General features: G+C 45.1%; 2 protein-coding genes across 5 annotated transcripts in view; one reads left to right on the top strand and one right to left on the bottom strand.

Moving 5' to 3' along the window:
- Positions 1-6,540, bottom strand: part of NDUFAF2 (NADH:ubiquinone oxidoreductase complex assembly factor 2) — a 144,476-nt gene extending 137,936 nt beyond the window's left edge. For both annotated transcript variants that reach the window (XM_074952592.1, XM_074952593.1), the window contains exon 1: positions 6,246-6,540. In XM_074952592.1, the coding sequence (XP_074808693.1) occupies positions 6,246-6,372 (127 nt within the window). In that variant the 5' untranslated portion in view covers positions 6,373-6,540. The remainder of the gene's footprint in view (positions 1-6,245) is intronic.
- A 205-nt stretch (positions 6,541-6,745) lies between these two features.
- Positions 6,746-12,013, top strand: part of ERCC8 (ERCC excision repair 8, CSA ubiquitin ligase complex subunit) — a 53,361-nt gene continuing 48,093 nt past the window's right edge. For 2 of the 3 annotated variants that reach the window (XM_074952589.1, XM_074952590.1), the window contains exons 1-3: positions 6,747-6,898; positions 11,593-11,688; positions 11,858-11,959. In XM_074952589.1, coding sequence (XP_074808690.1) covers positions 6,822-6,898; positions 11,593-11,688; positions 11,858-11,959 — 275 coding nt within the window. In that variant the 5' untranslated portion in view covers positions 6,747-6,821. Of the gene's footprint in view, positions 6,899-11,592; positions 11,689-11,857; positions 11,960-12,013 lie in introns of all 3 variants that reach the window. The other variant, XM_074952591.1, reaches the window with a different exon arrangement.

Genomic DNA, 12,013 nt, shown 5'->3' with positions numbered 1-12,013 from the left:
TCGTGATCCAGAGTGGCCAGTCGGTTGGCCAACAGTTCCTTCTAAAGAGTTGTGGGGGATCGGGGGTAGCAAACCCGGGCGCCAAAGTTTGTCTTGGGTCACGGTCTCTAAACCGGGAGACCGTGCCCTTGCTACCATCCGCCCTTTTGTACTCCCTGTCCACCTCAATATTTGGGGCCGTGATTTACTTACAAAGCTGGATACCACCCTCGATATTAATATATAATGGCCCAAAATCCTCCCTCACCCACCTTGCCATCTGCATTACCATTGGTATGGCAATCCTTAGAGCCCGAATGGATTGACCAGTGGCCCCTCCCTCTAGAAAAGCTGAAAGCGCTTCATTCACTTGTACAACAATATTTGCATGCACAGCGCTTGGAGAGCTTTACTAGTGCTTGGAACTAGCTGCTGTTATTTTGGCCTTTCAATTTTTTGCTGACTGTCCCTTTAATTTGACTGTGGACACGCATTATGTTTATCAGGTAATTGATCATTTACCCCTTGCCCTCATTACCCCTCAGGTCGATACGGACCTCCTTCGCCTGTTTTTGTCTTTACAGTATCTCATCGCCACTCATAATTTCCCTTATTTTGTTGCTCATATTCGCAGTCATACCCCTCTGCCTGGGACACTCACTGAGGGCAATGCGCGCGCCGATCGCGCGTTACGTGGTCAGGTAAATTCCCTTTTTTCTGACCCCATCGAAAGCCATTCCTTTTTTCATCAATTTGCCTCTGTCTTGGCCCGACAGTTTCATATTCCTACTGATCATGCACGTTCTATTGTTTGTTCCTGCCCCCACTGCGCCGCTGCTGCCCCTACCTTTTCTTATGCCGTTAACCCCAGAGGTACCGCAGCGAATCAGCTGTGGCAAATGGATGTCACTCACGTGCCACAATTTCGCCCCTATTCGTTTTTACATGTTTTCATTGATACCTATTTGGGATTCCTTTGGGCGACCCCACAGCGTGGGGAAGCCACTCCCAAAGTTATTCACCATTTGCTAGCCTGTTTTGCTGTTATGGGTCACCCGAGCCAGATAAAAATGGATAATGCCCCAGCCTATTGCTCCACAGCACTTTTCACCTTTTGTGCCCAATGGGACGTCTGTCTCAAACACGGGATCCCTTATAATTCCACAGGCCAAGCTATTGTTGAACGTGCAAATCGCACGCTAAAAACCTTGCTCGACAAACAAGGGGAGCTGCGTCTCCGAATCTTAGGAGACATTCAGCAACAACTGCATATCCTTTTGTTTACTTTAAATAATTTAACGCTGAACGCAGATCAGCAGACCCCTGCGGATCGGCATTTTCACAAGTCCGAGGTACTGGAAAGACCGAGTGTCTATTACCATCAGCTGCCCGAGCCGCAATGGTTGGGCCCAGTGCCTTTAATCACTTGGGGTCGGGGATATGCTGCTATCTCTCTCCCTGCAGGACCGTTGTGGGTTCCAGCCCGGTGTGTGCAACCGGCACTGAAACAGCATGGCAGGCACCAGGGGCTGTCGAACCCCATACCGGAGTTTCAGCTGACCTTGGAGGAGAACGCGGTACCTCCCGAGTCGACAACGGCGGGACGGAAATGGAAGAGGCGTAGCGTCCCAAGCCAGCCCGTGACATGGGGAGCAGTAAAAGCATTGGTAGCCGCGGCTCAACGAAGACTGGCAGCAAACCAACAGCCAGAGACTCCTGAGACTCTGTTTGTGGCGATTCTCGCCCAAATTACTGCTAATTCTGTATTGATTGTATGCCTTTTGTGCCTGCTATTTCCTGGAGGGGTTGACTCGGGAGCGCTTTCTCCGTTACGGGCCTGAATGACATATAACCTATGGGAAAGATTGGCTTCAATAGCAAATGTTACCCACTTCTGTTTATTTGATTTTGTAGCAGCTGAAGAATTGTTAGGTACGTGCCTTATTCCAGTATGTCATCACCCTGAGGAAACTGGGAATGAGATGATGCTCGCCGCTTACTCGAACCTCTCTTCCCAGTACTCTAGCATGGCTAATTGGGGCCCGGCCAATTACACTTTACCTTCTTAAGCTTATTTTTTGCTGCTGCTCTGTACAATGTATTCCCTTTTTGTTAAGGCTTTGTCGAGACCCGCCCTGGCATGCTCCACGAGTTATGACCTTGTCTGTCCGGGAGTTAATTGGCTTGCAAATGCAAATTGATGGCTACCATGAGATGGCCGAGCACAAATAAACAAAAAAGGAGGGGATGTAGGATTCATAAAGGTTTATGCGCTTGGCAACATTCAGGGCACACTTGGAGTGTTGTGCTGGACCTGTGCATACACAGCTCCTTTCAAGGGCATCAACCTTGGAATCTCGCCAAGATGACATGAATCGTGGGAAGCCTCTCAGGACTGGGCTCAAGGCCCGAGAGCAAGGAATGCGGTAGACAGAAATTGTAAATAAGAATGTTAAACAAAGCCAGTGTATTCCTTTTATCTGTTGGAGAATGTAATGCGCGTGGGGAGAGAGAGAATAAAGGGGAAGGTGGAAAGCTGACAGGCGGAAGCCCGTTAGCAGAGACCAGCCTGCTTGCTTGCTAAAAGCTGTGTTCTGTCTTGTCATTGAACCGCCACAGTCTTAGATTATGAGACCTCTGGAAGAGGAACTGTAGCTAACTATTCATCCAGACAGTACCTAACACATTGTGAACAAAGCATGCTGCAAAAATAATTGAAGTACAAATAAATAATACCGGAAGATGAGTGAATGAAGGTTTTCTGCAATGCAACTTTCCTTTAAGTCAAGTCCCTACCACCATCAAATCCTTTTTCATTATTTTCATTTGTTGTTTTCTCAAAGTCAAAAAGCTTTATTTTAGTCTTCCCTAAGATCCTCTTTCTAAAAGCCTGAAGACATTTTCTACTTGCAATAATAGCTGCTAAAAGCATGCAATTTAAAATTATTCACACAAAACAACGCTGTTCTAAAACTAGCATTGTGATCTACAGACACACTTTTCAGGGCAAATTAGTTACTAAGGCTCATAGCTAGTCCCACTTTAAAAGACTACAGAAAACCATAATGATTAGGACGCTTGATAATCTGATGGAACAGTTAAGGTTAGTTTGACACAATTACAGAACATTCCAGGCACCCCAACCATACTATATCACACTCTAAACTAGACAATCCAAAACCATGTGCTGGGGAAGGATGAAAACAAGCTGCATGAGTTGCCTGGATTGAGAAATGTGGCTATGTGCAACTTAAGAAATGAGTCTAAGGTCTGTAAAGAAGTGTGCGGTGTACTCTATAGGAGCAGATACTATTAGAAGCATTTATGGAAGAGTTTATACAGTTTAGGGAGAATAGGCCAAAGAAAGTCAGGCTAGTTTCATGTAAGTTTCCCAAGAATTTCACCTACATGCATACCCTAAAAATTTTCCACTGGAAAAGTCTGTTTTGATTGAGGTGAAAGCAAAGCTCCAAGGTCACCTGATGGGTGGGTTTATCTTTACTTACTTTAAAATAACAGTCAATTTGAGATCTGTTTGTTTTTAAATGAGTTTTATGTTCTAGACCCTTGCCCACTTTCCTATTTAAAAAAAAGTTCTCTCTTCCCTATTGTCCTGTGTGTTATTAACTGGGAAGCTAACAGACTATAGAAAGAGTGAAAAAGGTTACCGGAGGTCCCTGGTATACATTTCTCCCTTATCCATTGTTTAGGACATCCGTCGCTCATCAATAGGGGAACGTGTTCCAATTTACATTGGTCCACATATCTGTCATTTGCACAGATAGGGACCGACGTGAATTGGAACACATTCCCCTATTGTACAGTATAGTACTGTACTTGTGTCCGCCAGCCACGTTCAAGGCTTATTACCCATGGAGGATATTCTCCATGCTGATTAAGGAGACGGTAGGTGAAGTCCAGTGTAAAGGAGTCTTGGAAGTCCTACAACATCTTGAATGGCATGGAAAACATTGACATGTCTCAGAAAGAGGTCACTTCACAATGTATGAATGGCGCTTGGCGCTATGCATGGCCAGATGTTGTCCACAGCTTTGTGGGATTTGATGCCATTCCTGCTCTCAGGCAAGAAATTGTCAAGCTGCCGAAGGATGTCAGCTTTGAGGAGGTGGAGGAGGAAGATGTACAGGAGTTGTGGGAGTCTCACGCTGAGCAACTGACAAATCAAGAACTGATTGGGCTGGACCAACAACGGATATCTGAAGAAAACAAGGATGATGACGTAGGGCAGGAAGCCAGGAGTCTGAGGACAAAGAATCTCTCCTGTTTTTTTGAATTGCTGGATAAGATGATGGAAATCATAGAGCGGTGATCCTTTTTGTGAACAGTCTGCCAAAGTCTCCAGAGCTCTCAATGATGCAGTGGCTTGCTACAGGGAGATCTATTGTTCAAAGATTCATACAGGAGAGCAGACGTCGATAAAGTCCTTTTTAAGACTTCTGCAACCAAAAGGCCAGCCCAAGAAAACCACGCCACCACCCCACCTAAGTTTAGCATTGACAGTTTTATACTGTATTACAGTACTGTATTTACAGTATTAAAATGTTCTATGTGTTTGAATGGCATTAGTAGGGTTCTACATTATTTTATTCAATGTTTTATGTGTAAAATGTGTACTTATGACCTGTCATTGTAAAAAGGTACACTGTTTAGGCAAAAAGAGCATTGTCATAGGTGAGTGTGGTGAAGTTGTGGATGCATCCCGCCCCCTTATTCCATTATTTCTTATGGGGAAAAATTCCCTGGTATCCACCACTTTGGTATCCATCGCCCTTTTCAAGAACGCACCCCCAATGTATACAGGGGGTACCCTGTATATATATTAAGTATTATGAAATTAATCTTGTTAACCTTTCAAGCCTGGTTCACTTAGTTTCTTTTTATATATAGCCCTCTAATATTGTTAATGTAAATCTTCTCAAATTCCCGCCTCCTCCCCCAATGGAAATTGCATTATTTAAAACAACAGTAGTAAAAAGCACCAGGACAGGTAACAGAGTCAGACTAGACCACAAGTGAAGAACCTGATTCAATATTACAGCGATATTAAACAAGTTTAGTTCAGAGGCACATCCTCCCCATTTTTGTCTTTATCAAAACAGCCCCTAAAATACAGTATGCTGCTACCTGATCTGACAAGAAACAGTAGGGGCAAAGTTGAAGGAAGAAAAAAAGTACTTGGGTTAGGAGCCTAAAGAAAACACCATAGAGAATGTGAGGGTGTATAGGGAACTAAGGGGAAACAGGAGAAATACACAAAAGACATGCAGGGGAATTTCTGGGCAATGTACATGGAGATTAAATGATTGGGCAGGAAACAATCTAGGAAAGGGTAAACCTATGGACATGGTGGACCACATAGGCTGGTGGAGAGGCTGCCAGAGAGGAAGTATCGAGAAGTTGTAAAGATGGGTACTCTGGAAGATGAAACTGGCAAGGGATAGGATGTAAGCAAAGGAGGCTATGAGCAGGACTAGTGGGTATTCTGGGGGAAACTTCAAGGTTTCAGTCATCATCTTCAAAGTTCTCCATGTCCTGGGCCCACCGCTCAGGATATATGAAACGCGGTCTAAAGCTCTGTGACAAAGACCATGTTGACCCCTTCACTCCTCTGGCCCAACGGAACCCTCAATGGTAAGAATAAAGTTCCTCTTGGCTGTGGAATGAAGTCCCCTGGGAACTAAAGGCCATCACAAACCTCACCACTTTCCATTCCAAGTGTCTGGCTCATTTCCTTGACACTGCCTTCTTGAATATAAACACACAGCCGTACGTATATCTACTTGTTTAAAACTCCGACCACAAGACCCTGTGCTGCACCCAGGTCTACCCGGGGGAGAAGATAAGAGAACAAACATTGACAGACGTGCGGTCATGCTGCTTAATGAACTACCGGAAGGCACTCAGGCACGAGGATGATGAGCACGGTATAAGAACCTGTACAGCACAGAAGAGAGTCGGATATAGGGACCAATGAGGGGAGCCTAGCGGTAGGGAGGTCCTGGGGGGGGGCTCGGGGCAGAGGGAGTAGGGTGCCATGGCGGCAGAAGGGGTGGGTTTAGGGAAGGCGGCTGAGGACAGGAGGGGTGGGGTCAGAGGTGCCTGGGGTGAGGCTGCGGGCCCGGGTGCAGACGGTGAGGGGATACGCTATAGGTGGGCTGAGCTGCAGAGGCTCTGCCAGAGACAGGCCCAGCAAGCTCCCAAGAGAAGGCTGCGGAGTCCGTGGCAGCCCCTCCCCCCGCTCTTACCAGCCCAGGTTTGGTGTTTGGGGATCTTGTAGTATTTGTTTCCAAACTGGTCGCTGCCCACATACTGCTTCTCTGGCCCGAGGAGCCGGAGCCGCAGGGCGCGCAGGAGCCGCCAGGGCCCGCCCATCCTGCCGGGCGAGTCAGGCCAGGCGAGACCCGCGCGCTCTGCCGCAAACACCCCCGCCGCCCAGGGGCGAGGCCAGCGGCTTCACGCACCCAGGCCCTGCCCGGAGCCCGAGAACGCCAAGTATCTGCCACGCCCCTTCCGCTTCGGCCGCGCCCCCAACGCCGCGAGCGCCGTGTACGTGCCCCGCCCCTTCCATCTAAGCTACGCCCCTAACGCTGCGAGCGCCGTGTACGTGCCCCGCCTCTTCCGCTTCGGCCGCGCCCCCCAACGCTGTGAGCGCCGTGTACGTGCCCTGCCCCCGCCTCTGTTGCTCCTGCCCAGAGGCAGGCTGTCGACTATTCAATAACGGCGCTCTGCATTGGACACGGTCGTTTCGCACTGAGCCAATCGGCGTCACCCTATTCACAACATGGCGGCGCTCCTTGATCTGGTACTGGCTTGGTTCCGCCATGTTGGCCTTCATTTCGGCCCGCCAGGCCGGTCTCGACGATCCGCTGCGGTTGCGCCGGGCTGAGTCCACCCGGAGGTAAAGAGTCTTTCGGCTTCTGCAGTTCAGTCTCTTCTTGGCTGGGGCCCGCCTCGGGCTGTGCGGTCCGGGCCCATGGCCTCGCCCGGGCAGAGCAGGCCCCGGAGAAGACCGGGGATTCCCCTCTCCTCGTAGGCGGTCTGCACGTGCCTGCCCACGCCTCAGACCTCACCCGCTCTGGGGAGCCAGGACCCTGCGCGGCCCCTGGGCCACAGCTGCGCCGCGGATAGTGAGGCGGCGGCAGAGTTGCCCAACTTCACCCCCGCGCACCGTGTTGCCCCCACTGGATGCGGGAGGCAGGGCCGGGTGACGGGGCCGTGCCTCAGTGTCTCCACCCCGGTAGGGAATGATGTCTTTACACCAGTGTCGTCCTTTGCCCAGCACCAGACATCGACAGGGCCCTGCTGGGCCAGAGCTTTTCACTTGGACTGGGATGGCAGGCCCTGAAAGTGCCCTGTCACGGCGAGCTCCTGGGCATGACATGTCGGGCTCGTCTGTCTGGTATTTTACCCTCCTTTCCAGTTTGAGTGTCAGTGGATGAAACCAAGGGTCACGCTCTTCCTCTCTATTTCTACTTCCTCTCTGCTTTCCCCTATCCCCTCCATTTCCAATTACGTTTTTCTGGCAGGTCTCCATACCAACATTTGTTTGAAGAAAAACTCAGAAAGAGGGCAGGCTATTTATTAAATGATTTCTTCCCCTGTGAAGGATTATATTAATTGGTGCGATTATGTACAACATTGTTTCTGAGAGTAGTCACTCTAGAATAGGTGTTCAGTCTAGAGGTGGTAGTAGTAGTGCCAACCCCAAGCAGCCAACAATCATGTAAGTCCAGAAATAAGGTATTTAAAAGCATGTATGTTGGGTTCTTTTTACTTACCTTCTGAATTTCATTGTTTCGTTTCACATGTCTAAACTTTTTTCTGTAACCACTAAGGCTGGAAGCTTCCTTCTTAGAAAATGAAAACTGAGATTCTCATGTAATCACACAGCTCATGGAGCCGGGGCTTTAATAAAAAAAATTACAACTATTACTAAGACTTGTGATCAAATGAGAGTTGACTATATGGAAGTAGTGCTCTAGCCTGTTGGCCTTAGGCTGGGCAAAGTTATGTATATTACTGGCTGTTTCCATTTCAGTTGCACACTTTAACTGCATTATGTAATGTTTTAAAGTTACACAAGAATTATGGCGCGGTGTCCTTGTGGCATTCGCCCAAATAAATTTGTTTGCCTCTGAGGTGCTGCAAAGACTTCTCATTGTTTTTGCTGATACAGACTAACACGGCTATGCCTCTGAAACAAGAATTATGCTCTACCCCTAATGTATGTCAGACTTATGCTTGCTACCTGCCTTCCACTACCTGCTGCATGCAAAGTAGTTTGGCTTTAGTGCAGTACATTTCACCACAGCAGCCACTGCAATGCCTGGTGGTAGGATGCTGTTTTTGCCAAAATGTAGCATTGTGTTGTAACAAGCTACAGTAGACCCCATGACATTGTAAACGCTAAGTTGCATCCTACACAATGAACACATTAACATGGCATGCTTATTTCCATCCCCCTAAAAGTGTATTTGTTCTACATTCTTTATACCTGTTTACAGACACTCGTGAACATCTTGAGAGTCATAGCTAAAAGAATTTTATGTGGCTTCTCCTTTCTGAACATTTCACAAATAAATCACCATGAGTTATGGTTGGGCCTTGCAGGTCTTCTCAAGTCACAATTCTCTTTATTTAGCTATAACAGAGAACCTTTTCTAGTGTAGACTAGACCTATGTGAAAACCAGTACACTAAAGCCTCGTGAATCTGCAGTCAGACTAAAACAATAACTATGAGGCATGAATTTCTCATTTTATGTCAGATGTTAATTGTGAAACTTAAAGATGACAGTGTATATGTCAATATTGTTGAAAGGTTCATTGCGGATGATTTTAGCAGAAATATTCAGCTAATCTCATTATCCCATAATTAGGGCCCTACCAAATTCACATCCATTTCGATCAATTTCACAGTCATAGGAGTTTTTAAATCGTAAATTTCATGATTTCAGTTACTTAAATCTGAAATTTCACAGTGTTGTAATTGTAGGGGTCCTGAGCCAAAAAGGAGTTGAGGTGAGGGTCACAAGGTTATTGTAGGGAGTGTTGTAAGTACCGCTACCCTTACTTCTGTGCTGCTGCTGGCGGCGTTGCCTTCATAGCTGGGCTCCTGGCCAGCAGCTGCTGCTCTCCAGCTGCCCAGTTCTGAAGGCAGAGCCACCGCCAGCAGCAGCACAGAAGTACGGGTGGCATAGTATGGTATTGCCACCCTTACTTCTGCGCTGCTGCCTGCAGAGTTGGGCCCTCAGTGAGCAGCCACCACTCTCTGGTTGCTCAGCTCTGAAAGCAGCAATGCAGAAGCAAGGGTGGCATGGTATGGTATTGCCCTTCTTCTGCACTGCTGCTGGCAGGATGCTGCCTTCAGAGCAGGGCGCCTGGCCAACAGCTGCGGTTCTACGGCCACCCAGCTCTCAAGGTAGTGGAGAAGTAAGTGTACCAATACTGTGCCCCCCGCCTTAAAATAACCTTGTGACCCCCCCCAAGCTCCTTTTTGGGTCAGGACCCCCAATTTGAGAAATGCTGGTCTCCCCCATGAAATCTGTATAGTATAGGGTAAAAGCACATAAAAGACCAGATTTCATGGTATGTTATGTGTTTTCCGTAATCCCAAACTGCATCCTGCACTTCTCCAGGTACCAGTAGTCTCAGTTGTACACCTACCCAGCTACCAAAATCTTCAGCTTCTCCCAAGAATCTCTATGATGCAGTTATGCATTGCCAGTCCAAACATCTGATTGTATTATTCATTTTCTGTATTTAAGTCAATAGAACCATAATTTTTTTAATTTAAATTAAGCTGCAGGAAGATATCCAGTCTGCTACACCCTAGCCTTTAGCACAGAATTTAGTTCCAGATTGCCATAGAGAATAAATAGCTTTTGGTATAAGAATAGTAGTTAAATTTTGGCTTTAACAGCAATCTCTTAAGTGCCAATCTGTGAAAGTGCTGAGCACTTCCAGCTCCCTTTGACTTCAACTGCAGGAGGCATTCAGCACCTTGAAAACTGGATGTTCATTTTGTGCGTATAAATTGTGATTTTTTTTCCTGTACTTTTGTTGACAAAAGGGATGCTCAGCAGAGTGTAGATTTTTCATAACATGGTGGTAGGATTTCTAGCTCCGCTTAAGGAGCTGGGTTTTGGTGTATATCACATTTTCATAACTAAGAGGAGCCTTAAGTCATCAAACCAAAGAACTGATCAAAAGGTGTTTCTGGTTATCACCTAGCTCAGTGTTTCCCAAACTTGTGACGCCTCTTGTTCAGAGAAAGCCCCTGGCGGGCTGGGCCGGTTTGTTTACCTGCTGCATCCGCAGGTTCGGCCAGTCGCGGCTCCCATGAGCTACGGTTCGCTGCTGCAGGCCAATGAGGGCAGTGGGAAGCAGCACAGGCTGAGGGACGTACTGGCTGCCGCTTCCCGCAGCTACTATTCTTATACCAAGTTTGGGAAACACTGACCTAGCTTGTTCAAAGCTACAAAGCTAGTTTCACTTTGCAGTAATTAGAAGACATCAATTAAAATGTGAAAGGACTTTGTCGTAGAAATATTTTAATAAACTCACAACTATAAACTCACCATATTTTTCTCATGAATTTTCATTTTGCTATTCATATGTCTTTTGGTCAAATGACTACTTAGTATTTTTCTGAATCTATAAAATGCTGAGTGTTTGGTTTTTTTGTTTTGTTTTTTGGTGCTGTTTCATCCTGGATAATAAACTCAGAGCGCGTTGTGATCTCAGCAAAACACTTTTTGCTTAATTTGAATTTTTTTAGGACCAGGTATCTTTCTTCTATTTGATCAGATGTTGAGGAAAATTGTAGTTATTCTTGTCAATTACAACAGTAGGAAATTGCTTGATTGACCTTTACAACAATAGCTGGATTTGAATGATCATTCAAATTAGGAGTAAAAACAAATCTTGTCCATAACACAGTGAATGCTCTGATGTTTCATTAGCTGAATTTGAATTTTTATCAAAAATACTTTTCATTAGAGTGTAATTTTTTGTTTCTTTCTTAGTGATACAAAAGATGTGGAAAACATTTAACTTTGTTGTAATTATCATGTGGTGGTGTTTTGTTATTCATTCTGTATAACATAAATCACGTTTTCATTTACTAAAATAACTGGTTTTTCCACTAGGTGTCCTTAGTTTTATTAAATAAACTACCAGATGATCATGGTTGGGATGAAGGCTAACTTATTTGTGAATATAGTAGATCTAAAAGTATATAAACATTTCATTTCACTCTTTTAAATTTCTGATTCTTGCATTATATGCCAATTTTCATTTATACATTTGTTGATATTAATTGCTTAATAAAGATTTGTAGTCCTCCACCTCCAAATAATGTACAGAGTGGTAATTTCAGCCAGTCACACTTTAATCTTTTTCTTATTTTTAGTTCTACATCAAGTCTGACAATGTACTTTAAAATGTAAAGGGTAATAATTGAATGTTTTGAGTCAAAGAAGAATTCTGAGGATCACAAATTTGACTTCTTTTGTTGTACTAAAGAAAAGGTAAAATTCGAGTACTTCCTGATTCTCACCATTCATGGTTTGATATATTCTATTTTTTTAAAGGGTACTAAGCTTGGAGTTAAACAAAGATAGAGATGTGGAAAGAATCCATGGAACTGGTGTTAACACCCTGGATATTGAACCTGTTGAGGGAAGATAGTAAGTAAATTATGCTGTTTTATTATCAGGTATATTTTATAGAATGAATACTTAGTTTTAATCATTTATGATTAAAAACTAATTACTTTGCTGAATGTGAACGTTGATTTACTTTGAACAGATTGTGAGTATAAGATATCTAAAAGCTATGTTATGTTTATTCTTACAGCATGTTATCAGGTGGGTCAGATGGTGTTATTGTACTTTATGACCTTGAAAACTTCAGCAGAAAACCATGTTATACGTGTAAAGCAATTTGTTCTGTGGGCAGGTATGTACCTTTTTTAAAAAAAAAAAAAATCACTATGAAATATTTTTAGCAATT

Source organism: Natator depressus, chromosome 5, assembly GCF_965152275.1.
Source record: "Natator depressus isolate rNatDep1 chromosome 5, rNatDep2.hap1, whole genome shotgun sequence".
Classification (NCBI taxonomy): domain Eukaryota; kingdom Metazoa; phylum Chordata; order Testudines; family Cheloniidae; genus Natator; species Natator depressus.
Note: the sequence above shows the minus strand (reverse complement) of the source record. Positions and strands in the feature narration are given on the sequence as shown.